Source organism: Monosiga brevicollis, genomic scaffold (assembly GCF_000002865.3).
Source record: "Monosiga brevicollis MX1 MONBRscaffold_6 genomic scaffold, whole genome shotgun sequence".
Classification (NCBI taxonomy): domain Eukaryota; class Choanoflagellata; order Craspedida; family Salpingoecidae; genus Monosiga; species Monosiga brevicollis.
In genome coordinates, this window is record NW_001865043.1 from 552317 (window position 1) to 578794 (window position 26478).

Below are 26478 nucleotides of genomic sequence, written 5' to 3' on the forward strand. Positions count from 1 at the left end.
AATTGTCAGAGAATTTGGGCGAGCGTGCTTGTAAGAACCCTCAGCTCGCAAAAGGCTCTGTGTTCTTTGCCCTGCCCTCTTTGTGCGATAATGCACCCGGCAATCCAAAGACAACTAATTGCCTGCAATGATGTACCCAAGTGGTGGCCCGGGATGCAACTAGCGACTTCAGTGTGCTTTATTTGCATCAAACATGGACTCAACGATGGCGAGAAGCTTCAGTCTCCTGCTGGACTCGTCTATCAATTGAAAGCAGGCTCTTCTTGGACCTAAGGCCACTCGGGGCCTTCTTTGAAAAAATATCTAAAGATGCAAAGTGACTTTACATGTCGAACGCTGACTCGGCTCGCAGTAAGACAACAAACTTCCAAATGGCACCGGCAAAGCGGCAAAGAGTCAGTGCGGCATAAGCCAGCCAGACGAAGAAGAGACCATGCCATTGGAAGTAGGCAAGCAGAATAAGGGGAAGATAGAAAAGAAAGCCGCCCGCGGCCACAATGTTACGTTTATAAGCAAAGGCCTGCACGGCGTACAGGATACCGTCAAACACAAACACCAGAGAGTTGATGGGCTGCATGCCAGCAAGAAGCCACCAGGTTGAGCGCAGGCGTGCCAGTGTTTCTTCATCACTGGTGAAGAGTTCTTGGATGGGCGCACGAGCAGCACAGAGAATCACCAGCACGGTGGTACCAATGCCAAAGCCAAGGCAGAGAAGTTGCGTGGCAAGACTGCGGAGACTGGTCATGTCGTTGGAGCCGAAGCAGCGGGCACCAAGAATTGTGCCCACGTCTGCAAACCCATCGCAAATGTAGCTCGTGCAATTCCAAAGTTGTGAAATGATCTGATGAGCAGCCAAAGCGGCCAAATCCAGTTGGCCTGCCGCCATGCCTAGACAGTAGCTTGCAGTCTGGCAAGAATTGTGATTCAAAATAAAGAAAACGGCAACGAAGAAGAGGGTGCAGGAAGTCAGCCAAGAGCAAATTATTGTTCGGATCGTGATTCGGTTGTTGCACAAAATGACACAAACCTGCAGGACAATGGAGCGCAAGAAGATGTTGAATGAAGCCCCGAGGTAGCTCGCAAGGACAGCTCGCCAGCCCTGCCTGACCGGACCATCTTCAGCGGACACGTCACTCTGGACGAGTGGCGCACTTTCTGACACGGCATTTTCATCCTCTGCATCGAGCTCTTGTCTAGAAGAGAGTGGATTCGAGCGCCTCGTCCCGGAGGGGGCGTGTGCCACCTTCTGATCCAACTGGGCTGTCTGGCGGTACCAGATCCAAGCTGCTACCATACCAAGGATGGCATTGACGGCTGGAGAAATCCATGCGGCAGGAAGACAGGGAGGCAGCTGAGTGGCGAGCACCGTGCACGGTCAGGCAAGCAGGCGAGTGCTCAGGAAGGGAGATTGGCGTTTCCTAACCGTTGGCAAACACTGTGGTGTAGGCCGAATACACCAGTGGGCGCCCTTGCTTCTTCAAAAAGGGCGACGAAACGAGGGGTTGCAAGCGTTCGCGTGAGTGAAGAGCGTGATTACTACCACCTGCCATAACAGAACCCATGATGCGTCAGATGGCCTTACGTGCAGGAACAGAGCATGTCCGCCCACGTCCAGGCCAGCGCCAATCAAATTAATGAGGGCCACCGTCCATACGGCTTTGCTGGCTGTCAAGATGCCCGTGGTCAGCCGGGTCAAGAACAGTAGAACCAAGCCATGCGCACGCCAATCATAAAAGGCGCGCGATGACTGAATAAGGTCCTTTGACAGGCCAAAGAGTTGCAGCAGCGGACTACGCAGGCCATACATGATAGCCCAAGACATGGCAGACGTCAAGAGCGCCATGCCCAGGGCGACCCTGTTCACGTGAAATGCCGGCCATATGGTAAGAGAGATGCAAATAGCAGCTACTTCACGTTGTGCTCAACGAAACGCGCAACCAACCCCCTGACAAACGTACCTTAGTCGCATTGGGACAGTGGACCATGAACGCGCCCCAATGGCTTTGGAAAGCTGTGGTGCAACGATGCAAATGCGCCAAACAGATGAGGTCATCAGCATGTGCCCAACACTCAAAAAACAAGCACGGGTGGGAAAAAACACAGCCAATTCACAATTGGCGGGAAGAGGCACTGCAAGGCCACCCGGCACCCACTTGGGCCAAGGTAACGGTGAGCAAAAAGTTGAAGAGACCAGCGAGGAAAAACGCGGTTGATTGAGTAGCGCCGTAGACAGCCACGTTATGCCGAGCCGTTGTAGCCGGATCTGGATCTACGTTTTGGCATGTCAATTGAGAGCAAGGGGACCAAAGAGCCAATGCTGAGCCAATTGGGAATTGATCTTGCTTGCACGTGGCGGCCTAAAGAGGGATGATCTGACCGTTTGAAGCATGGGAATGACCGAGGAGGGCAGTGATGCAAAGCGCAGCCACGGGCTGGGCGGCTTCGCTGGCCATGGCTGGAATGGCCAGTGTCACCACTTCACGCAGGCTATGCCGCACCATGACCGCCGTTTCCAGCCCCCGATCTTTGGGCTGGCACGTCACGTGGGGAAATTTTGTTTGTGTTTGTGTTCCACCAACTTGCCCACCCGCTGTCCACCCCTACAAACAGCAAGCCCGTATTTTCCTGCAAAGCTCCAAGCAGGACCAAAAGCAGCCCGCCTTTCCAGCACAGGATCAACGGCCGTCCCGTTGACCCATCACCAGCCAAGCAGGTTGATGCGTCAAAAAATCAAAGTGGTTTGCACTCTTTCTTTCGCGTATCTGTGTGTGTGTGTGTGTGTGTGCGTGTGTGTGTGTGTGTGTGTGTGTGTGTGTGTGTGCGTGTGTGTGTTCACCTTTGACATGACATGTTAAAACAAAAAAGGAAGAAAAACAGTAGTTGTGGTTGTGTGTTTTAAAGTGTGACATCGATGGCAGTTTCGTAGAGGTGTCGACCACGATGATGGCGGTGCGCATGCTGCGGCAGCTGGTCGGTGTGCGGGGCCAGGCCCTCAATACGGCAGTGTCCCTTCCTTCGCACCATCGATGCTGCCAGTCTATCTTGCCTAGTGCGGCCCTGAGGTATGGCAACCTGTGTGACTTTTCATCGAGAGTTTGCCTCGCGTTTTTTTGTTGGTTTTGGTCGCCGGTGTTGGCTTTGTTCTTCCTTGTGCAGGGGTTGGCGAGCCAGGGCAAGATCCTCTGCTGAGTGTGGCGACGGGTAGTCCTTGCTTTGGCCGTCACCACTTACCCCTTATGAACTGGCACGTTGTGCCTCGTTGCCACATGACCAGCGTGGCCAAGACACATTATGCCACAGATGCCACGCCGAGTGCGACATCGCCTCAAGGACTGCTCAAGGTGAGGTTTTCAGCAAAGCAAGCGTGCACCACCAACCAGCCCCGCGGATGCTACAACCGCAGTCCTCACGCATGTGTATGTATGTGTTTGACACATTCTGGGTGCCATGGTTGCAGTTTTTCTCAGAGGGTGAGACCCCCGGAACGATTGGTAGTTTTTTCAAGGATCGCGAGGTGGGCCGTCGCTGGCTTGCCCGTGACCTTCGTCTTAAGTCCGACCCGGATTTGCACAAGCTCTGGTGAGTATGCAAGTGGTCCAACGGTGATGGTGTTCTTCTTTTTTTTTTTTAATTCCTTCTTTCCTTTTTGGGGTTCTTCTGTTGACTTGTTGGCTGCTCTGTTTACTTGTTGGTCGTTGTTGTTGTTGTTTTTATTCCAACGAGCGACGGCCACGAACGGCATTTCCCAGACCAGAAGAAGAAGAGGGTTCAGTGATGATAAATTTCATCCCTCCCCTGACCTTTGTTTTGTTCTTGCTTTGCCAACATTAAGGTATGTCCTGCTGATTGAGAAGAACAAGCTCATGACGGCCAAGTATGAATGCCGTCGTCAGGGCTACACCATGCCAGGCGCTGACCGCTTGCGCAAGGTATGTCTTGAGCTCTCAACGCAGTTTGGCTGGCTCGGCGTGCATGCCAACCTTCTCATCATATGCATTTTTCGCCGCATTGTGGCACATTGTGGGTGTTGGCTGGGCACATCAGGTGCGTAAGTCCATGGCAGCTCTCAAGACGGTCACGGAGGAACGTCAAAATGCCCGTGTGACTTTGATGCAAAGCCAGCCCGAGGACTGGGTCCGCCTCCGTGAGGCCGCCAATGCGCCCGCGTCCATTGTGCCAGAACGCGCAGCGCGCCTGCCTCTCAGTGACCGGGCTGCTGAGATCTTGGAGGGCGTCGAACCCGCAAACCGACCACGCCCCGGCCAGCAAATGCGTCCAATGACCAAGCGTGAGCGAAGCACCTTCCGCCGCGAGCTCCGCCTTGCCCGCGGCAAAAAGCTTCGTCAAGAAGCCACCGCCTATCGCAATGCACTCAAGGCCATGTCCGATGATCAAGTACTGGCTGAACTCAAGGCAAAGGTCATGCCCGAGCTTTTGATGGGTCTCAGTGTGCGCCTTCTCAGCCTTAAGAACAAGGTTAATCCTCGCTCTCCCATCCTTGCTCTTCTCTTTTTTTTTTTCCTTTTTTCGCCTTGTCGCGCTTGTGTCTCGCTTGTTTTTGAGTTATTAGCCACTCACGTTAGTGTGTCTTTGTCCGTGTGTCGCTGACACTGAACCACATGACCTGCCATAGTATTGCTTGGTGGAAGCACGCAAGCGAGGAGTCTCTCCCATCTAAAGCCCCCCAGTGCACCATTTCATTCCAAAGCCGACCTTGCGTTTGTTTGTTTGTTTTTTTGTGATGGGAAATCTTCTGGAATCATCTGTCCAGGGACCAAATCAGCCGCTCAGGGTTGTTAGGGGGCGGTTGGACACACCACGTTCACCTTTTTGGCCTTGCACGAGCTGTCTCAAATTGTTTCTCAAAGCAACATGCCCTTTTTCCCGTCTCATCAGCTGCGGGAACTCTTTTATTCTTCGCCGCCGTTCTCTCTCTCAGGCTGTTTCCTCTTCCTTCGATACCTGTTTTGTTTCAACAGAACGTTCAAATTATGATCTAAAATCCTCAATCACAATTTTTTGCTCTTCTTCTTTGAATGACTGGGGCCCGCACTTACACATGTGCACTCCCTCCTCCTCCCCAGTCGCACACATTGACCCCTCTCTCAAAACAGACCCATGAAGGTGCCCCCGAACGAGCACTACCATGATTTCAGTCGCATTTCTACACAAGAAATTATGCATGTGGACGTGTCATGTTGTTGCTTTGCATGTCACCTTGTTGGTTTCGTTGTTGTCAGCAAAATCACAAAAAATTTTGCTCCTTGACAGTTTCTTCGAGAAAACAAGAAAAAAAAAACGCGGAAGAGCCGACAGGTGGGTTGCCTCAGTCTTGCCTTTGGAGCATGCTTGTGTGCCCTCCTTGCCCTTCCATTCCTTCAATCGATGGGGGCTCTGTGGTTCATGCGGACGGTGTCGCAAGCACAAGGCAATTTATTTCAACAGCTGACTTGTTTTGATCCTTGGTCTAGACTCTGAACTGTCGTAGATCATGGTCGAACGCGCGAGACTGTGTTGATGTTGCAAGCGAGTCACACCGCAGCCCCAGCAGGAGAAGAGAATGTCGGACTAACAGCTTGAGCGGGGCTGCTGCATGCTCAAACCTGTGCTTTACGCGTGGCCGGCTTGGCGCAACGAGATCAGTTTTGGTTCCTTCTTTTCTTCAAGCGCCTTCCATTTGTGAATTTGAGGCAGCACAATCATCATGTCTGCCCGCCCGCGATGGATGGATGCAAGTGACAGCGACACCGACACTGACACTGAAGATGACACCAACGGCAACTCAGTGCTGTCACAGAGTTTGCCTGGAGCGGACCCATCCCGCCATGGACAAGGGCAGCTCAAACGTGTTGCGGGGCAGAGTTTGTATCCTATCAGCAGCAGCAGTGTCAATGAGGACACCAGCGACGACAGCAGCAGCAACAGCACCAATGATAACGAAAGTGTCAGCAGCAGCAACAATAGTTTGAGTCGAGCAGGAAGCGTTGGTCTTGAAGCCCTCTCGCGAGAAAGCCTGAATCCTAGCAATGGCAGCTTTGATGGCCCATCAGGCTTGTTGCAAACAAGCTGGGACGATGTCGAGTTTGTTGCCAGTCGCCGAGCCGCCCATGCGGCAGGCAACGTCAGCAGCTTGACCCGTGCCTCTTCAATGCCTCAATTTCCGTATGGTAGCGACATGGACGCCCTTGATTTACAGCCAAGGCCGGGTGCCGTGGTTCCACACTCGGCAAATGACGAGGTATGGTCCTTCTGTATCCCCGATTCTTCCTGGGCGAGTCGAGTATCACTGATGCCGATGTTTGATCATAGAAAAAGCGCCAAACCACAATTCTTTTTCAAATCCGGCAGCTGTGTGCCTCGCTTGGGGCTGAGCCCTCTCTTGCGCCGGCCTTGTATGCAGCCCTAACACAACCCGAACTACGCTTGGATGTATGTCGATGGCCTGATAATCCTCGCTCCCCAAAAATCCTCGCTCCCCCATGCTGACGTATCACTTCTCCACAATGAGTGGTCATACCTTAAAACCTTTAATACTCATCTCACTGAAATGTATTAGGCGCTTCTGGGTCCTAATAATCAGCTGTTGGCTGTAAGGCTAAGCATGTTCTGTCCAAAAAGTTGTCCAGGTCCATGGCTCACACAAGCTCGCTGCCTGCTTGATGCTGATGTGCTAGAAGACCTTTGCTGGTTTGCGTGCTGCAGTCAGTCTCGAACATCATGCCGCGCACAGCTTTGCTGGACCTGATCGGAAAGGCTCAGTAAGCCTGGCACCTTTGCCGCTGACCCGCTGGCGGCCGCCAAGTCGCTTGAGCGGCCAGCATGGCTCTGCCGCCCTTTCTCGTTACTTGGAAGATTTTATTGAAGAAGAGCATTTGGGCGCCGGTGGCTTTGGGTAAAATTTCGAGTGGTTATTGGACCTCTGCTGAAATTTTTTTTTTTTTTGTTTTTTGTTTTTTTTTTTTGTTTTTTGTTTTTTTCTTTTTTCTTGTTTTCAATTTCCTTTGGTATCTGACATTGGACCTTTGACGCTGTTGGCACGTTGACAGGAGCGTTGTTCGTGCGCGCAATCGTGTGGACCAACGAGAGTATGCCATCAAGAAAGTCCCACTGCAGCATTGGCACGAAGGCAAAAAGATATTTCAAGAAGTGCATGTTTTGGCCCGTCTTGAACACCCCCGCATTGTGCGCTACCATGCCGGTCAGTCCACCCCTTTCATCCGCCACCACGCACGCTCAGCATTGCGTTCATGGGCTTGTGCTGCCTATTTCTGTATGCTCACGCCCCCGTGATAATCTAATCTCTTAGCCTGGTACGAGGTGGGAACGGCCCAGCATCATGCTGATTTGATGGATGCTTCTCAGGCATCCTCCGTGAATGATGCCAGCGTCGATCCGCCTGCCGTAGTCCTCTTCATTCAGATGCAGGTCGGTTTTGGCGTCATGCCAGAGTAAACTCAGACATCCGGCTTTTTCGCTGATCAGCTGACCTTGAAGCTCTGTTTGTTTGTGTGCGTTTTTGGTTTGTTTGTTTTTTTGCTCGTGGCTATTCCTTTTTAGCTCTGTCACAGTTCGCTTCATGAATGGCTCTCGCGTCGATCCGACGTTGACATGATGTAAGGCTTTGCAAGTCTCCGCTCCAAGTCGGTGATCTCAAAGTGCTGTCAACCTTCACCCTCTCTCATCAAATTCCCCTTCACAGACAAGCACTTCAAATTTTTCGGCAAACACTCGAAGGTGAAGACGTGCGGGTGACCCCAAAGCCTTACAAATCATGAGCATGTATCCTCTGGCTTGGCTTACGTGTCGAATCTTGATTTTGACCGTTGCAGGTGTTGAGTACCTACATGCGCAAGGGATCATTCATCGAGACATCAAGCCGCACAACATTTTCTTGAGACGGGCATCATCGCAGCTCGAAGTCAAGCTGGGTGACTTTGGTCCGTAGAAAAGCTTTACCGCTTCGTGGCATGCTGTTTCATGATTCATTTGGCTTGATTGGTTTGATTTTTTGGCTTGATTGGTTTGATTTGGCTTGATTGGTCTTTTACTTTGCACTGGGCTCGATCTGGCTTAGGCTTAGTCAAACAGCTGCGCACGTGGAATAACACCTCGGACGCCACCGCTGGAGCAATCGTTTTGGCGTCTGCGCCTGGCTCGCCGAGTCTTTCCTTTGGTATGCATTATCAGCGGCGCTCATTGCAACCTGTTGTGTGAGCTATGAGACCAGCATATTTGAGCTTCACTGACCTGGGCTCTGATTTACAGGTGTCGGCACCGCCACATATGCGGCACCCGAGCAGCTGACACAATCCCATGGGGATTACGACCACAAATGTGACATATATTCGCTAGGTACAGCCAGCGAGCAACCCTGGTTCTGACATGGTTTGAGTTTGTATGCATCAGGTGTTTGCTGCAGAGCCAGAGCCCTCAGCACATTCATACTACTCGTAGGAATTGTCTTATTTGAGCTCTTAACTTTATTTGGCACCGAGATGGAGCGGCGTCTTCATCTCACGGAGCTCAAGAACGGTGCGCCAGCGCATTGACCCTTTGACCCTGCGAGCCTCAACGTGGGCCTGGCTGTATCGCATTGTCTCATCGTTTGCCGACCTACGCGGCTTGTGCCTCGCCTCTCGTGTTGCAGGACGCTTCCCTGTGGACAGCCGAGCGAGCCGTGACCCTTGGGTGAGTCAACCAGCTATCATCACGACATCAATCCTGTCATTTCTACCTCTGTTGTCCTCTCGATATGCCTTGCCCCACCCAAACTTCTTTCTGCATTTCCTGTATGGATCTCACCATTGACCCTTCTTTTTCACGTGTTTTGCTCGCATTCGCATCAACAGAACACTATCATCCTGCGAATGATTACCCTCAACCACTGGACTCGTCCTGAGGCCTCGGAGTTGTTGTCCATGCCCGAGCTTTCCGAATTGCCTTCGCCGCCTCGGGACCCTATAGCATCATCACCCGATCTCCCGCCGCCACAGGAAGCAAGCTTGGTTAACGATAACGTTATAATAACGCCAGACCTAATGACAAGCACTCCCGAGAGTTTAGATGCTGCTCTGCTTCTCATTGCCCGTCTACGCGGCCGCATTCAGGAGTTGGAGTGCACGCCAATTTCGACCCCGACCACCATTGAACCGAGCGTACGATCGATTGAGTCGATCGAATAAACATTCACGTCGCTAAGTCTAATCGCCAGTATCCTGATGCACACCAATGCCAGAGTCTGTACATGTGTCGTGATTGGGCGACCTCGTCGCTTTAATGGAATCATCACTGAGTGTAAATTGATCTTCACTATGTTGACGTGACGAGTTGTGCCGTAGCATCCGTGCAAAATGCACCAGAGAGCAGAAAGCCATTGTCAGTGATCTTCGCATACATGCGCTGCGGTAGCGCAGAGCTGGCGCCACCGCTTGGCGAAGTCAGGCCGCGAATCAAGTATTCCCGTGACTCGAGACAGGGCTCCTTACGGTCCATCTCTTGCATGAGCTCCCAAAGTGCCTCGCGCTGATCGGCCTGCTGTACGCTGCAGGTTTGCGCTACGACAAGTTCATCCACAAGCCCTTGACAAGCTGAACCAAGTCGATGCTTGAGGCCCTCATAGACAGACACGGCGCGCTCCAACTGACCAATTCGCTGAATCAGTTCCTGCAGAGAGAGCATTTTTTTTTTTTTCAATCATCATCAGTAATCCATGAAAAGACTTGATCAGTGGGCTAATTCAAAAAAGGGGCAAGAACGGCGCAAAAGAAGCCAAGCTGGCATGATGGCTGACCTGAATACGATCAACATCCCATTGCTCACAGCAGCCAGCACTGGCATGTAGTAAAGCGGCAACATCCGACGTCAAGTCGTTGCGTGCCCCGGTCAGTTCTGTAAGCAGATTGCGTCCATCAGGCGTCGGTCAGCGAGAGCGAAACCGGGCCAACGGGGGAAAACAGTCACAGCAGCCCACACCTTGAACTGTGGCAAGGCTGTGATCCAAGATACAGGGGAAGAGCTGACTCAACAACTCGCCCACGCTGATACGCTCGAGGTAGTGAAGAGCGTCTTCGGCTTCACGCGTGGAATCAAACAGCTGTCGCTGCCGAAAGACGGGAACTGGAGCTGCCTCGTCCCAGGCCCGCAACCAGATATTATCCGCGCCCTCAAAACGACTGCTCAGCCGACCTGCATCCCAATGTTCATTGTTGGCATCACACACAAAGTCGTGACCATCATGCCCGTTGATACCTTTGCTGAAGTAAACCAAGCTTTGACATCGCTACAACAGACCTTCTGTAGCATCGTGTCCCTCCTCTACGATCCAATCTTTGGGTGAGTGCCAGCGAACAAAGTCGGCTAGCTGGCACCCAGGATTAGCGGCCTTGAAAGCCTCCATGTCCGACTTCAGCGACAGAGACTAAGCAGAATCGGTATAGCCAAAATGAAAAGCCGAGCCGTGAAAGTTAAACATGAATCTGGCCAGATGCAGAGCAATCCAGTAACTATTCGCACCTGCAAGTGTGCACGCGCTTCCTGGGCTGTTGCGGAGCTACCCATGGCCACCAGCTCCTCTTGCTTGGCCTTGAAAACGTCCTCCGTCAGCGGTCCCGGCTCTTGAGTCTCTGGCACCCGCAGAGGAGCGCCACTGCCAAGCAACTTCAGCGTTGCGTGTTCCTGAATCGCAAACCGAAAAAGAAAGTCAAACATAAAGCGATCCGAGCCGATCATGCTGCTCCCTCTCGAGCGTATTGAGGGACCACCGTACCTCGGCCACGCCCACGGGCTCGCGGGCTGCCTCGGCAGCAGCTATAACCTCGTGAGGTGAGTCTGAAGCATCATGGAACTCGTCCTCGCCATCAGAGGCTGTGCCTGCGGCCACCGGCTCTGGTTCTGTCTCGGTTCGGGACTGAGTGGCATGTGACTGGTGCTTCTCTCGCGCCTCTGCTACCTTTTGTTGTCTGCGCAAAATGATCATGAGCGCGAAGAGACCTAAGCGTGCCGTGCAAGGCGCAAGCTGACTGGCACTTCCTCTCACCTTTGAATACAGTAGTTGATCAGCTGAAGCTTTTGGTGAATCAGGCATGCATTAAAATCAGGATGACCCTCAATGCTTGGGAGAGCAACGCGCTCTGTGACACGGTAGCTATAGGAAGCAATTTTCCAATTGAGTCACAAAAAAAAAGAAAGTGTGCCAGTGAGGAAAACTCATGTCATGCTTGGCGACATCGAGGAAAACAGTGGCACATACCGTAGCTCCAGAACAATCTCGTGCCAAAGCGTGGCGAGACTTTGCAAGCCTCCAGCATACAAGTAAAAGGCAGCCAGCTGTAGGCCGAGCTGATAGGTCAAGCTATCGACCGGGGCTCCACGACCCAGCTACGCACCAAACCTTTCGTGAGCACGGCAATGGATAGACAAGGAAAAGGTACCAGAGGCCACGTACCCGGATGCCGCTGCCCGTGTAGTTGACATCCCCACGCACAAATGTGGTGGCGAGAGAATCGTCCAAATTAATCTCAAAAATGCGTGACTGGTCACTCACACGGCCTGCAATCCGAGCGCAAAATGTCCACAAAATGAGAATCCACCCACGCACTCGGCATCTCGGGTCAACTCCAATCAACAGCCCTGGATCACTGCCTCGAGGCCCAGGTTGGGAGACGGCCGAGACTGCATGCGCAGGCACAAAGTGCATACATACGTGTGCGCTGACGTCGAGTGCGTAGGTTTTGCAACACGGCAGCCTGCACGGCGTTGCCCAAGTTGACAATGCCTGACTGTCCAACCTGGCGGACACGTCGGACATTCTGCAAATCGATGGTGGAAGGGGGGAAAAAAAACAGATGAACCGAGGCCAACACTTGGGAGATAGGTGGCATCATAGCATGAAGCAAACTTGAGGGTTTAAGGCCAATGTCAAGAGCCGGAAAAGAACGTACTTGGAGCAAGCCATCGGTCGAGAGTGGCTCCTTCGTCAGTCTCTTGAGTGCATCCTTGCCAGACTGGGGCCCATCCAGACTTTCCTCGGCAGCCGCCTGTTCCTCAATGAGATTGAGGAGGATGGTGGTATCTGGAAGGACGCGAAGAAGCTTCAGCAGCATGGACTCTACCACAGGTAACGCAGAAACAGTTGAGGCCAGGTCAGTTGGGTTTGGCAGGAGAGCAGGACAACATGGATAGGAGCGATGAAATGATTGGATGATCGCACCAGTATAGCCTGCGGCCGGCTCTTGAAGTTGAAAGCCAAGGTGCCAAATAGCCGCTGACAGAGGTGACAGGGACGAGTAGACTGCGTTTTCCACGGCGCTTGACTCTTTCAGACATGGCCAGACCGTACGCACGTCAATGGATCTACCGATGCCCAGAAACATACGGAACAAAAGGCATCAGCAAAAATTAAAGGCCAGTCGACACGCGTAAAAAAACAATTTGGTGAAAGGCTTTATGAGCAAAACATACTGCAAAAGATCCGTGCGAGCCCCGAATGGTAGTGTCAGTTGCTGCGCAAATGCTCCCTGGACAGCTGATGCCTTGAGCAGAGGATTGCTTTCACTGTGGGCATACATCAAAAAGTAAAAAGTGGGGGCAGGGCGGGGGCGGGAGCGACGAATAATAAGAAGAGAGAATGTGGGCACAAGGTCAGCACTGCCAAAGACGGTGCATCGCTTCATGGAAACTACATGCCGCCACTGATTGCGTCAAAACTGCAGATTTGGGGGATGGCGCCTTGGACGACTGCGAAGCTTGCCTTGGAGCCCATCGATCAAACCATCGCCGGATGACGTAATGGTGGCAGACAGAGATCGAGCACTGCACATCCGTGCCGGTCTATGCCAACAGCATCAAAATGAATACCTCAGCCCGAAGGATCTCCAAGGGGACCTGCAGTTTCCAGCACATTTGCACAAACGAACCGCTGGCAACTTGGAACGAAAGAGGCGCATGAGACCGTCGAGTTGAGCAAAGGCGGGTGGAACCGAGGGCAGCATGGTCGAAGACATGTCCATCACCGCTGCCGTTCCTTGGTGTGCACCCAAAAAGGTGCCATCGCGAGTCTCGCCAATCTGTTCAGCACAGGAAGAACAGCAACCATGGGTTGAGGGATACGGCGCGCAGAAAAAGACAATAACTCAGGCAGCATGCGGATCACGAAGCAACTGACTTGGCAGAAAAAAGGGATTCTGGCACGGCAGGCGGTAGCAGCGATGCGCATTGAAGAAAGCAGCAAGTGCGCCTCGGATGTCGATACCTGCACAACATTGGTTCGTCTCAGTCAGGAATGCCAAGCAAAAGCAGCGAAAAAAATGGACTGGAGAGCTCGCGCAAGGATCATCACAACTGCGTGCCTTGCTCGAGTACTTGGAGGCCATTGGGGTTAGGAGCACGAAGGATGTCACCCCGACACTACAAGAAGACAAGACGAAAGAGATGATGAATAGAATCGGAACGCGGATGTAAAAGAAGGTGTGTATGCAAATGGCTGCTTCAGCTTGAGAGGTTATGGGGCGTGAGCACTCCTACCGTGCAGCAATGGGATGCAGCTCCATGGGCACGTCAAAGTACTGAGACAGAATGGCTCGGGCCACCGGCGAAACCACTAGCCGACATTAATGCATGCGTAAGACGTCGACGAGCATCCAGAACTGCGCAAAAGACAAAGCGCATGGGCTTTCGAGACAAAAAAGGATGATAAACAAACCTCCAGCACATTGTTTCAGGCTGCGCAAGAGCTGGCGATCCGTGCGGTGCGGTGACTCTGGGAGGGTGTCACTGAGCACGAAAAGTTGGAGGCTAAAGTCGCGACCGCGAAAGTTGAGCTTCTTCTGAAAACCATGCTTTTCCTCCGCCACATGACGGAAGAATCTTTCAAGCTCGGCAATAAATCTGTGGATACAACAAACATGAGCCACCCGAGGTCGTCATGCGCGGTCGCTCGGCCTCACTTTTGGCCGGCACGGAAGCCAAGACTTACTCTTCCCATGGTGTGGCCAACGTAAAGTCGTTGATGTCAAAGACATCATCCTACAGCCCGATCAATCCACGTGCGCACGCCCCGCCCCCGGTCAGAACTGCCTTGTATCTTCGTGTTTAGCAGCATAGCTGACAAGTCGAACGAGGCCGCGCCAGTCACGGAACAACGACCTGGGCTTCCCACCAAGGCAAACAAATCCACGCACCAGTTGGACGGCATCCGCCGTAAGCAAATCTTGCAGCGTCGTCATTCCTCCTCGTCACGGCCTCTCACTCCTCCTCCTCCTCCTCCTCCTTCACGCGCCTCCTGATCCACGCGCACTGCTCGGGCCAACACACTTCTTCTTCTTCCTCTTCCTCTTCCTTCTCTTCCTCTTCTGCTTCTTCTTCTTCTTCTTCCTCTTCCTCTTCCTTCTCTTCCTCTTCTGCTTCTTCTTCTTCTTCTTCCTCTTCCTCTTCCTTCTCTTCCTCTTCTGCTTCTTCTTCTTCTTCTTCCTCTTCCTCTTCTTTCTTCTCTTTCGTTTTCTACACTTACTCTTTCAGTCCAAAAAAATTGTGGCGATGTCAATCATGAGTGAGCTGGACATGCTCCTGCTCGAGGAGGAGGAGGATGGCGACTTTTTCCTGCGGCCAGTGCAGCACGTCGCGTCATCTGCCGAGGCCAGCGACCGCAACAGCGCCGAGACAGTTGGCGATAACCTCGATGCGGTGCGTCAAACCCTGGGAGCCACCTCGGCGAAAGGGACGAAGGACTTGCTTTCACGAGCACCTCAAGTCTCAATGTTGTGTCCAACGGCGGTCTGCACCTCACCCGCAGCGTCTTTTTCAAATGGGCCTTCCACGCATGAGCCTCGGCAATCTTGGTATTGCAGCCGGTTAGTCACTTCCCGTGCTGTACTCATTGGACCTGTTCGTGTATGCATGACCCCTCATCCTTCTCACCTCGACTCGTGAGCAAAGAGCTTCAGAATCAGCTTGCGGCCACTGTCAACCTTATTTTAGACCGCCTCCATGAGCGCAAGAGTGTGCGCCACGATCTGGAAGACAAGTGCGTATTTCCTGGTGTTTGACTTTTGAAGATCAAGCCAGTTCTTGATTGGTTCTGCGGCACAATCATTTTTTCAAGCGCCGTTTGATGTTTCTGCACAACGCTTTGTCCACCAATTCACAACCATTCTCAACAACATGTTCGCCGTCGACTGTCTACTCCTTGATCCCTGCCGCCATGGCCTTCTCATTTTGTACTCTAGTCTCTCGCGGGCCCGCGATGACGTGTCACAGCTGGAGCTGGAACGGCAACAAGCCCGCGTACGTAGGAACATATGTGGTTCACATCGCCGTGTCTGTTTACATTAGTCGTCAGGCCATCCCCGCGCCTGTTTTTTTTGTGCGCTTTTGTCTGAGTACACGCATTCATCGTCGCGAATTGCGCCCAACAGGCAAGAATTGAGCAGCTGGAACGAGAAGCAGCCAAGCAAACAGAGGAGATGCGTCAATTGAAGCTTAAACTTCAGCGCGCGCAACAAGCAAGCAAAGAGGCCGAGGAAACTGCACGCCGTGCGCAGGCCAATGCCACACAAAAGGTACACTGCTGTTTGGCCTGTGCACCCAGTCACGCCGATATTATCAGCTCAAACATTCACGACGAATATGGTGGCGCCCTCTTGAGTAGATAACACAATTTGAGCACATTCGCCGACGGTCAGAGCAGGAACATGATGCCCTGAAGAGCAAATATGACCAAGTGAGTTTCCAAACCCCTCGAAAATGCATGCATCAAGCCCCTTGTCTATCGTGTGTTCGAGCCATGGCACTATGTGCAGAATGGCTTCCAACAGCACTAGACCCCAGGTCTTGTATGCCATTACAACGTGGAGCAGCGCCTGCAGCTTGTATTATGTGTGCCCTCATACCTGTCCATCATGACCAAGATGCTGCGTCAACGAGGTTCATCCAATGCGTTTGAGACGCTCACGGAACTCAACCGAATCGAATCATCAGGCCGTGGCAAATGGACCAAGCCTCAAGAGTACGTTCTTTGAAGAATAGGCAAGGTCGCAAGGTGTTGCGTCTCGAGGTGCATCTTACATTCATTTTCGCTCGCCTTGCTGATGCTCTCTTTTCGCCTCTAGTGGTCACCAGACGCTCAAATCTGTCTTACACGAGCAGCTGTCTGAGCGAATTCAGCAACTGGGCTCCGAAAATGATGTTCTCCGTGACACATTGGCTGTGCGTACGCTTGCCGCAAGAACACCGCCATGATTTGTTCTTAAATTGCAGTACTCACCTTTCATGGCCCACGCCCCGTAGTCCCTGGAGACAGACTTGGTTGACATGATGAAAAACGCTTTGAGCAGTAAGAAGCTCGCTGATCATACCCCCTGCTCCTTGCCACCTGTGCGCACACAACGTGACGCCCAAAGCACTTTGCGTGACAGCATCTTGTTGAACTCGACTTTCTCACGCTTTTGAGCGCTTTTTCAACTGTATGTGAGTAGTCATGTCGGCTGACACCGGAGATAATCTGGACGAATCTGGTGAGTATTCCCCTTATGCCCACCCATGTTAGCCACCTGAGGTGTGCGGAGTTTCACCCCGGTTGGACTTATAGCATTGGCGCCCGTTCCCTGTACGCAATTGTCATGCAGAATACCTGAACGATGGACACTTTCAGCTCCCAGTCGCGATGACACAAGATCGCATTTCCCTGTCAATTCGAAACAAGATGGCACGCCTCAAGCAACACGTTGACGGGCTACATTTGACATCCAACCCAGGTCAGTTCTGCTAGAGAACGACACAGCTTTTAACGGTTCCAGCTTGGCTTGTGCAATTCGCAAGCTGGGCAGAAGTTATTCAATTGTCCGGCCGTGCTGCACGTCATGCACCACCAGCACAATTACAACAGGAAGTTGAAGAGCTTCGGGCTGTTGTTGAGCAACAGCAAGCCTTGCTTCTCAATTCATCGGACCACAGGTTGGCATGATCGTCTTTATCCTTGCCAAACCTGGTTTTTATGTTGATGGATGTTGGTGTCTATGTGCAGGTACGAAGAAAAGAGTTTTCTTCAGCCCACCCCGCAAAAGGACCGTCGAGCCGCAACCGATTTTCAGGATCAAGAACAACGCTTGCGACGTGACAGGTTGGTCCAGAAACTGTCTGCTCCGCGCTTCGGCTCATAGCTGATAACCGGTTCCTTAGCGATAATTGCGTGTGTGCACCCGCCTCAGGGAAGCGCTGGATGCGCTCGCTGCTCGGCTTGGCAAAGAGTCGGACGCGATTCGCGCTGAGCGCCTTCAGTTGGAAAAGGAACGCCATTTGACATCCAGGTTTGATAATGCTCGATGAACTCCCCTACGGCGATTAACACATGGCTTTTGCTCATTCTTTGTTGCTCAAATCCATAGCTGGCTTCATGGCGATGCGTAAATTTAACGACAAATTGTTAAAAAAAATTGATAATAAACAATTTTGGTTTCAGGCTTTGGAGCGTACCAACAGGAGTCAGGGGCCAATGAATCAGGGGTCAGGTCCGTGCTCGGACAGCCCGCAGCAGAACAACAGCAAAAGTGATGTCAAACTTTTGCTGTTGTCTTTTGCCATCATGAGCATAGGATTCATTCACATGCTGTCAAGCCAGCATCATTCACGCAACCCACAGTGATGCTTCGCCATCGTTTTGGACAGGTGCTTGAACCATCACCGATGTCTAGCCACTTTGCTTCACAGCAGCCACTAGATGTTTTGTGGTTCATGTTTTTTGTTCAGATGTTAATGGTGTTTTTTGGTCGACTTTTTGTCATCTGTTGCGAACACAAATGGCCGTTGTTGCAAACCCAAGAATGAGAATGAGTTTTTGCGTTGTGGGTGATGTCAAACTGATTCCAAATTCGATTTATTAGCGTCAAATCGGTGCTTCCACGCATTTGAGCACTCCCACTCTTTCGCACACTCAGTGTCAGTCACTATGGGTCTTTCCACTGAAACCCCCATAGCTGCTGTGACCTCACACATCACACCTACACTTAGACCCCACGATTCCGGCACACGCCTTGGGGCGATAAGCTTGTCACTACTGTTGTTTCTCTTTGTTGTGACACCTGCGGTTGCGCACGGGTTGTACTTTCCCTATCCGCGGGATTGAGCGGCTCTACAGCAAATCTAACGGTGCACCTGGTCTAGTCACTGTGAATGCTTGCCGACCGCAGCTGGTACAATTGACCTCAAGACACCATAAAAAAAAACACGTTTTTTTTATCAAAGCATTCGCTCCGTCCCGACGGACGTCTCTCAAACCTCTCTCAAAAACGCTTCCTCAAATCTACGCCCTTCCTCGCAACCCAAAAACGGCCTCCAGACGTGCTGGAGCCTGACAGGTCGCGCACGTCCTGAACCTCAGAATTACCAATCACGGCACGAGTCTTGTCGGCATCAAATATCAGATGAGTTCCGATCAGATGAGGGCCGAGCAGATTTAACCTCGTATCATTGGGCCCGTCCCAGAAGACGAGGCCTGAGCAGATTTGACCTCGCATCATCAGGCCCGAACAGATCCCGCCCAAGAAGGTCAGACCTGAACAGATGAGGCTCGATCAGATGAGACCCGTGCAGATCGCATCTGAACAGAACAGCTCGAGCAGATTTGACCTCGTGTCATTAGGCGCAGATCGGATCTGAACAGATCGCATCTGAACAGATCGCATCTGAACAGAGCAGGCCCGATCAGATGAGGCCCGAGCAGATCAAGCCCAAGAAGGTCAGGCCTGAACAGAATAGGTTCGATCAGATGAGGCCGAACAGACTTGACCTCGCATGATCAGGCCAGTTGGGCTTTAAAAAGCCACTACTCCGGCCCGTGCAGATCGCATCCGAGCAGATAAGTCCCTAGCAGATCACGCAAGCGCAGATCGCCGCCGTACGGATCAGGCTATGAATGGCATAATAGATTATAGCATGGCATGGGAGAGGGAGAGAGAGAGAGACTAAAAAGTCAGACGCCTGAACCACTACGCGATCAACAGAATCACTAGTTCGTTGATGTGTGATGTATATTATTGTAATAATAAACTAAGTGGACGAAAGCAAAGCTACGCAACCCCGACATCGGCCCGCGAACCAACACAAGAGAACGAGACACTTTCAGGGCTTTGGACAATCACCCTTGGAATTTCAGAGGACACAAATGCATCACATTAAGCTTTTTTGGATTGTTTTAGCCCAAATTTACGTTCTCACTTGATTCTAAACTCATCGCGACGGCTCGAAACTTGTTGTCAGACGACTCACTATCTGGGAATGAGAGAGCGAAAGCTGTGGCATTATTACAGTATACATGTACCGGCCAAAACACATGTTCTTCAAGAATAAATAATTCGGCTTAAAACCGTTTTCACGCCGTGAACGAGCTCGATCCACCTTTCTCGCCTTTTCTTGCACACGCTCCTTGAGTCCTCGGTACCTCAAATGATGGCAGAAGGACCCTGCGAGACAGAGGTCCGGACCTCTGTCATTCGGACGGGTTCAAATCTTCGTCAGATAGCAGAAGGTATCGTCGAGGCCATGCAAGAAGAAAAAAGCGGATTGTTCTTGGACCAGTCACGGCAGCGGCTTGTGCGCGTGATGGCTACACGCGTGGCACAACTCGTGTCTGGCAACCTGAAGAGAAAGAACCGCTACAACATGCTTTTGCTAGGCAAAAAGAGCATTGGCAAAACGGTGCTGCTGCACGAGCTGTGCCGAGTCTGCCCAGCGGTGCTGGGTGAGCGCTTGGACAGGCGCCTGAAAGTTCTGATGTTGAATGTCGGCGATCTTCCTGAGAAGGCAGGCGTCGAGAACGGACTTTTCTATCTTCTTGCCAAGCCTCTTGGCTGCCCTCTGGAGGATGGTGTTTGGGCCGACAGCACGAGTGACGAGATGGCAGAGCTGCTCGAGAATCACCTGAAGCAGAGAAAAGAGGTGTTGGCGCTATTTCTAGACGAGCTGCAGGACGTGTACACCGAGAAATTTTCTGACAAAGCATCGAGGCGCTTTTTAGCTGATCTCACCTGTCTCGTGGGGCGTGACGAGGGCTGTTTCTATGTGGTCGCGACCGGCAGCAGCCGATACCTGCGCGCACTGGCGTTCTGTCAAATGGATGTCCGCCAGGCTCAGGACCAAGGGTTTAAACGCTACAAACAGGCATTCAACCTCAACTCACACAAGATACAACCACAGTGGATGCAACCCATCCTGGATGCAAGCGACTTTTTGACGTTCATGACCAGACACAATCCTTTGACCAGCGTTCTGTCTACCTACGTGAGCTCGTCAGGCCTCCCCGGTCTCATGGCGTCCGCAATGGACGACGCAAGCGCTGGCGAGTTGGCCTACAATGCTGGCGCCAAGGATGAGGCAAAATGCGACGAGCTGGTGCGCCTGTCAAATGTTGTCTGTGCTGATGCCACCTTTTATGTCAGTGACAACTTGGATTCTGGTAGCAACAGCGACGGCGGGGATTGCGACGGCAACCTGGACACAGCTGTTTTGGTTGAAGGCAGGCGAGCTGTCCAGGCTCTTGCAGGGGCCTTGCGTTTTATGCCACTTCAACTTTTGTATGGCCGTGAATCCTATGTTCTGGAGCGCTGGTACACCCTGGCTGACCGCGGTCTTATCCGAATGCAATATTCACCAACCAACCGCTTGATGGTCGCTTTTGGATCTTACCAGGTCTATCATGATGTGTGTGCGGCAAGAGACGGACCCTCGGTGTCGGCAGCAGAGGTCGGCCATCTCCTGGCTCGCAACGAGAATGCAGAAGCCATTGCGCTGCGTATCCTGGGAATGCGCGCCAAAACCTGGCTTGGCTTTGATGTGCTCAACGAAAACGCTGATGTGCACCCACTGCCAAAGCGCGCCTTGGTGGACGAGCTCAATGGTATCTTGTTCAAGGACAGTGCAATCAAGGGCAAAGACAGCTACGGGTCCGACGGCGTTATTTTCCAGCGCGATGGGGACGATGTCCTGGTGCATTGCATGCAGCTGAAGTTGGGAACGCGGGAGCTCAAGCAGGATGACGCAATGGCCGTGCTTCGACGCTGGCAAAGTATGGAAGCCGCAAAGATATCTGACTACCGTGAGCGCTTTGCTATCCCGAGCTTGCAGTGCCGGTACTACCTCGTGACGACGCGCTCCATGAGACCAGAGACTCGCCAGTGCCTGGAACATGCAAAGTTGTCGATTAAAATCCTTGGGCAAGCTGAGCTGAGTCAGAACAAGACCTGGCCTGAGTGCGTCCGTGCTTGCCATCCAATGTTCAAGTGATGATCATAGAGATGACCTCTTGATTTCCCTCAAATGAATCGACTGTGTGAAAGATAACTCGTCAGACGAGAGAAACAAATGTCAAGGCGACGGCGAGGGCGGATCTTCTTCGTATATTAAGTCTAACATGCGGTAGCAGGCTCCTCCATGAAGACAGTGACACAGTCTTCTCCCAGAATGATGATCAAATGAATGATAAATTTCAATTTTGCAAGTGCATTTGTCAGCTAACAGCAAGAATCGGCTTTTTCGACCCCTTGAGGATGGATTCTGAGAGGGTCGGCAAAACCGCAAGAATGAGTCGTTCAGAATTTTCAGTTTCTTTTTCCGAATGAGAAAATGATCGCATCTGCAACGGAAAAACGGACACCATGAAAAGTGGCGCTGTGAGGCTCCAGCACGTCTGGAGGCCGTTTTTGGGTTGCGAGGAAGGGCGTAGATTTGAGGAAGCGTTTTGAGAGAGGTTTGAGAGACGTCCGTCGGGACGGAGCGAATGCTTTGATAAAAACAACGTGTTTTTTTTTGATGGTGTCTTGAGGTCAATTGTACCAGCTGCGGTCGGCAAGCATTCACAGTGACTAGACCAGGTGCACCGTTTGAATAGCTGTAGAGTCGCTCAATCCCGAGGATAGGGAAAGTGCAACTCGTGCCCGACCGCAGGTGCCACAACAAAGGGAAACAACAGTAGTCACAAGCTTATTGCCCCAGGGCAGCTGCCCAGGCATCGTGGGGACCGCGTCACACGCGGTGTTTACTCATGTGACTCCCACGAGGAGGATCTGGGCCAGGGGGTCCAAGTGTAGGTGTCAATGTGTGAGGTCGTAGCAGCTATGGGATACCAATAGGAAGACCCATAGCGACCGATGCTGAGTGTGTGCGAAAGCAGTGGGAGTGCTCAAATGCGTGGAAGCACGGATTTGACGCTTACACGACCTTTTGGTACCGCCCGGGCTGATCCCGTACAATGCTTCGACACCCGCCTCCACGTCTACACTGGCACCAGCCACGGCTGTGAGCTCCCCAAACGTGTCCTTCACCAAGGGTGAGCTCCCCAAGGCGTTGGCGGCCACCAAGGGTGTCACCGACCCCTATGGTTGGTCTGGTGAGCTTCTTGCCTCCATCTACCGCATCAAGGAGAACTTCAGTCAAGTCTTGGGCCCACGCCAGGGTTCTACCAGTGACCCGACTGCTCCTTCTGATGGAGACGCGCCTCAGGGCCCCACCACAGCCACTGGAGGCCCTCAGGTTGCCTTGAACAAGATCTTTCACCACATTGCCAACAACACCGTGCCCGAGTCGAGTCGACATGCCCTTTGCTCCATCAACTACACTATCCTGGAGAAGGCCAATGGCAAGTTTCGACCCGTGGGCACGGATTCCATCTTCAACAAGGTTGTCAACCGCGCTCTGCTCGAGCAACAGCAGCCCCATATTGCACACTTGCTACAGGCCAGTCCAGAGCTGGCCGTCGGAGTCAAGGACGGCATTTCAGCAGCGGTTGGCATGGCCTTTGGTGAGCTTCAAGCCTGTGAGTCTACCCCGGGCTGGACCATGCTCTCCCTCGATTTCAAGAGTGCCTTCAACTACACCGACCGAGCACGCCTGCACGAGATTGTGGCCGACAAGGTCCCTGGCCTCTTGCGCGCCTTCATCTGCAGCCCAGTAAGAGCCGCTTCTACATGCCTCGCCACCATTCGGCTTCCATCACTGCTATCAAGTCTGTCTTGCCAGATGCCGTGCGCGAGACGGCCAACACGCGCATGACGGTCTTGGGAACGCCGATTGGCCGTCGCGAGTGGATGAAGAAGCAGCTGAACGACAAGGCGAAGCACATTGCTGGCAAGCTCAATGACATGCTGACGACCGGTGTCTCGCTTCAGGCCCTCCTCACGGCCATGCAGTACGTGCCTAGCCTCATCAACCACCTCTACACGCTGCCCCCAAGTCTGACGTCAGGCTTGTCCGAGCTCTTGAACCGTGCTTGCAAACACACCTTTGTCAAAGCCTTTTTTTCTGACATCTTGGCGTGAACCACGTTGTCAGACAAAATCTGCAACCCCGCTCTTTGCGGCCCGCGTTTTGGCGGCGCCCTCGCTCCCACCGTGTCCGCTCGCTTGCTCGCTAGCTTGCCCCGCGGACATGGCCACTGAGTCCGTCGGCGAGGATTCTTGGACCCAAGTCCGCGGTGCTAAGCGCCCGAGTGCCGAATCACCTCCAAGCAACGCAACCACCTCGCCTTCCCAAACTCATCGTTCTGCAAAACACACGAAACATGGCAGCGCTCGCCACGACCGTAACCATGTTTTCCCTGACCCCATGACCACCCCGCTTCGCCCTCACGCCCGCCACTCTGTCCCTACCGCTCGTGCCTCGTCTCATGTGCCCTTGACGTCCCCCGCTGCCGGTGCGACCGAGTCTTCGGCACGTGCCGTCGTGCCCGCGGCCGAGCCAGTGACCAGGACGTCAAACGGCGGCGGGGAGCAACTTCCCATTCTCGGAAACACTTCCAATGCTTCTCCCCGCACCCCTCGCACGCCATCCAGCCCTCGCTCCTTTGCTCAAGTTGCTGCGGCAATGCCTGCCGCCGCCACTGCCACATCTTTGGCCCCTGTGACCGAGGATTTGTCAGCATCGGTGCCCTCTGAGCCAAATGGCAGCGGGGAGCAGCAACCCTCGCCCAAGTCCATAGGGCAGACACATCATTCGATTCCCAACACACCATCGGATTTTTTGACCATGTCTTCGGATGAAAGCGACTCCCCTCCTCGCTCCACCGCACTCCGCGCGCCCACCCCTATCGCCCCTCCCGCGCATCATGGTGACGGTGACACAAACGGCAGTGCCACGCCTGAGCCATTGGTGCAATCACCTACACCCGCCCAAATGGTGCTGCCAGATCCATCGGGTACACAACAAACCCATTCCGATCCCTCTCCGCCCTCTGCTTCACCCCCTGCCACTGCCATTTTGCCCGCTGCCGTTTCACATCCTGTCGAACACAGTGAGCATACAAACTCAGCCCCACTTGGCGAAGTCAGTGAGAGTGAAACACACAATACAGCGGGCGAACACAGTGAGAGTGAGCAAGATGTTCTTCTCAGCGATCCCGCTCCGCCCAACGCTGCCAACGTGCTGGATGCCCAGCGCAAGGTCCTGCTGAAGACATCTGGCCACAGGCAACTTCTCGCCTGCCCATTTGGGCTTTGCAAATGCAAGGGGCCCCGCCTTGACCGCAAAGCCTGGGTCAATCATGTTCTACGCGAGCACCCCTACGACGAGCAAGCCACTGATCTGGTCAAGCAGGTGATGGAGGCCAAATTGGTCGCCCAGTGCAACAAGTGTCACCTCTTCTTCGAAGCTACTGGTATCAGTCAACACCGCTCCCGATGTGGTGCCAATCTGAAGCGAGCGACCGAGGCGTTGTTTCATGCGGCTGGACACGACCTGCTTGAGATTATGCGTGGCGCTTGGCCCCAACAGTGTGTAGGGTCTCGCATCAGTGTCTGCGAGCTGCTCAAGCTCGCCCGGCATCCACTGATGCAGCGCAGCCGCTACCCATCCAACGCCACCGAGACCAAGCTGATGGCTGCCACCTTGAGCCAGCTGTATTGGTCTGCCGTCCACTCGGACTATACCGCTGAAGAGCGAGAGATGTGCTGGGCTTTGATTTTGGCCTTGCCTAGCATGTTGTTGTCTGCCCCCTCGACCGCACTGTCTACGATTGACCTGCGCAATATGTTTCACGATCGTCTCCGTTGGCTTGTGACGGGGCAACTAGGTCGGGTCGTGGACGCCATGCGCAAGGCGCCACTTTGGCGGTGTCTGCCTGCGCTCGTCGTAGGTAGGCACCGTCTCGGGGGTCCCTCTGTGGGGATCCCTGTGTGCACCTGTCGCTCCCAGGGTGGTTCCTCGTTGTGATCTTTTCATGGCTTGACTTGTTTTTTTGTTTTAATTTTGCTTAATTTTTAATGTATTTGTGTGGTATTTTTGCTGAATTTTTGTAAGGTCCTTTGTATGATGTCTTTTCCTTCTGTGGTCGGTTGCCTTTACAACCCGACGCTGTCTCTTGTTATATGTGAGCGTGCCGTGGTGTTCTTTGTGTTCGTGCTGTGATGGCTTATTTTTGTGATGTGTGACTGCCTTTTTGTGTGTCTAATGTTTGAAATGGCCGTATCTCTGGTTATACTTGGTAGTTTTGTACGATTTTTGTTTCTATGTGCGTGATTCTTCGCGCTTGTACCTCTTGGCATGATAGAAGCCAATGAATGTACCTTGTTCTCTTGTGTTATTTTGCGTGCCGTCGTGATTTTGATGTCGGGGTTGCACAGCTTTGCTTTCAGCTCTGAGGTTCAAACACCTAATTTATTATTAGGCAGTTGCACGCAAGCAGAGCCGTCGAGGACAGCTGAACGCCGGCGCGGGCGCCCACCCGAACGACGCAGTCGACCAGAGCCTCAGGTCGCTCGTCCGCGACCCGGACCTGGCGGACGAAGCCTGGGCAAACCACGTCACGAACCGTCTGAACCGAGGTCAGATTGCCAAAGCATTTGATGCCGACAAGGCTCGTGCCGTGATTGGTAATTCTGAGGTTCAGGCCGTGCGCGACCTCTTGGTACCGCCCGGGCTGACCCCGTACATTGCTTCGACACCCGCCTCCACGTCTACACTGGCACCAGCCACGGCTGTGAGCTCCCCAAACGTGTCCTTCACCAAGGGTGAGCTCCCCAAGGCGTTGGCGGCCACCAAGGGTGTCACCGACCCCTATGGTTGGTCTGGTGAGCTTCTTGCCTCCATCTACCGCATCAAGGAGAACTTCAGTCAAGTCTTGGGCCCACGCCAGGGTTCTACCAGTGACCCGACTGCTCCTTCTGATGGAGACGCGCCTCAGGGCCCCACCACAGCCACTGGAGGCCCTCAGGTTGCCTTGAACAAGATCTTTCACCACATTGCCAACAACACCGTGCCCGAGTCGAGTCGACATGCCCTTTGCTCCATCAACTACACTATCCTGGAGAAGGCCAATGGCAAGTTTCGACCCGTGGGCACGGATTCCATCTTCAACAAGGTTGTCAACCGCGCTCTGCTCGAGCAACAGCAGCCCCATATTGCACACTTGCTACAGGCCAGTCCAGAGCTGGCCGTCGGAGTCAAGGACGGCATTTCAGCAGCGGTTGGCATGGCCTTTGGTGAGCTTTCAGCCTGTGAGTC

General features: G+C 53.0%; 6 protein-coding genes across 6 annotated transcripts; 4 read left to right on the plus strand and 2 right to left on the minus strand.

Annotated features, from left to right (window-relative positions):
- Nucleotides 1-322: 322 nt before the first annotated feature.
- On the minus strand, nt 323-2453 carry MONBRDRAFT_24224 (uncharacterized protein; the record flags this gene model as incomplete). Its single annotated transcript, XM_001744638.1, has 5 exons — nt 323-907; nt 1583-1856; nt 1959-2011; nt 2154-2269; nt 2378-2453. 5 exons carry the CDS (start codon nt 2451-2453, stop codon nt 323-325), a joined length of 1104 nt encoding a protein of 367 aa, XP_001744690.1.
- A 475-nt stretch (nt 2454-2928) lies between these two features.
- On the plus strand, nt 2929-4994 carry MONBRDRAFT_36522 (uncharacterized protein). The gene is made up of 6 exons (XM_001744440.1): nt 2929-3062; nt 3275-3341; nt 3458-3579; nt 3833-3929; nt 4045-4476; nt 4634-4994. Exons 1-6 carry the CDS (start codon nt 2941-2943, stop codon nt 4676-4678), a joined length of 885 nt encoding a protein of 294 aa, XP_001744492.1. The 5' UTR covers nt 2929-2940; the 3' UTR covers nt 4679-4994.
- Nucleotides 4995-5704: 710 nt separating this feature from the next.
- MONBRDRAFT_24226 (uncharacterized protein) lies at nt 5705-9148 on the plus strand (the record flags this gene model as incomplete). Its single annotated transcript, XM_001744441.1, has 11 exons — nt 5705-6238; nt 6557-6589; nt 6703-6758; nt 7047-7198; nt 7307-7425; nt 7483-7519; nt 7830-7937; nt 8075-8173; nt 8266-8352; nt 8455-8532; nt 9108-9148. The coding sequence occupies 11 exons, from the start codon at nt 5705-5707 to the stop codon at nt 9146-9148; spliced, it is 1344 nt and encodes a 447-aa protein (XP_001744493.1).
- A 161-nt stretch (nt 9149-9309) lies between these two features.
- Nucleotides 9310-14222, minus strand: MONBRDRAFT_24227 (uncharacterized protein; the record flags this gene model as incomplete). Its single annotated transcript, XM_001744639.1, has 21 exons — nt 9310-9554; nt 9594-9663; nt 9791-9888; nt 9973-10185; nt 10291-10417; nt 10513-10674; nt 10766-10958; nt 11036-11143; nt 11249-11376; nt 11444-11547; nt 11702-11807; nt 11940-12106; nt 12209-12351; nt 12460-12552; nt 12770-12828; nt 12915-13064; nt 13311-13404; nt 13522-13597; nt 13700-13884; nt 13973-14022; nt 14178-14222. 21 exons carry the CDS (start codon nt 14220-14222, stop codon nt 9310-9312), a joined length of 2616 nt encoding a protein of 871 aa, XP_001744691.1.
- A 297-nt stretch (nt 14223-14519) lies between these two features.
- On the plus strand, nt 14520-17437 carry MONBRDRAFT_31849 (uncharacterized protein). Its single transcript, XM_001744442.1, has 15 exons — nt 14520-14679; nt 14789-14846; nt 14932-15019; nt 15222-15279; nt 15411-15554; nt 15644-15715; nt 15903-16000; nt 16104-16200; nt 16282-16327; nt 16470-16508; nt 16620-16748; nt 16866-16947; nt 17018-17113; nt 17202-17300; nt 17379-17437. Exons 1-15 carry the CDS (start codon nt 14533-14535, stop codon nt 17398-17400), a joined length of 1275 nt encoding a protein of 424 aa, XP_001744494.1. The 5' UTR covers nt 14520-14532; the 3' UTR covers nt 17401-17437.
- A 2153-nt stretch (nt 17438-19590) lies between these two features.
- On the plus strand, nt 19591-25522 carry MONBRDRAFT_24229 (uncharacterized protein; the record flags this gene model as incomplete). The annotated part of the gene is made up of 5 exons (XM_001744443.1): nt 19591-21052; nt 22274-22932; nt 22989-23170; nt 23814-25111; nt 25464-25522. The coding sequence occupies 5 exons, from the start codon at nt 19591-19593 to the stop codon at nt 25520-25522; spliced, it is 3660 nt and encodes a 1219-aa protein (XP_001744495.1).
- Nucleotides 25523-26478: the final 956 nt, after the last annotated feature.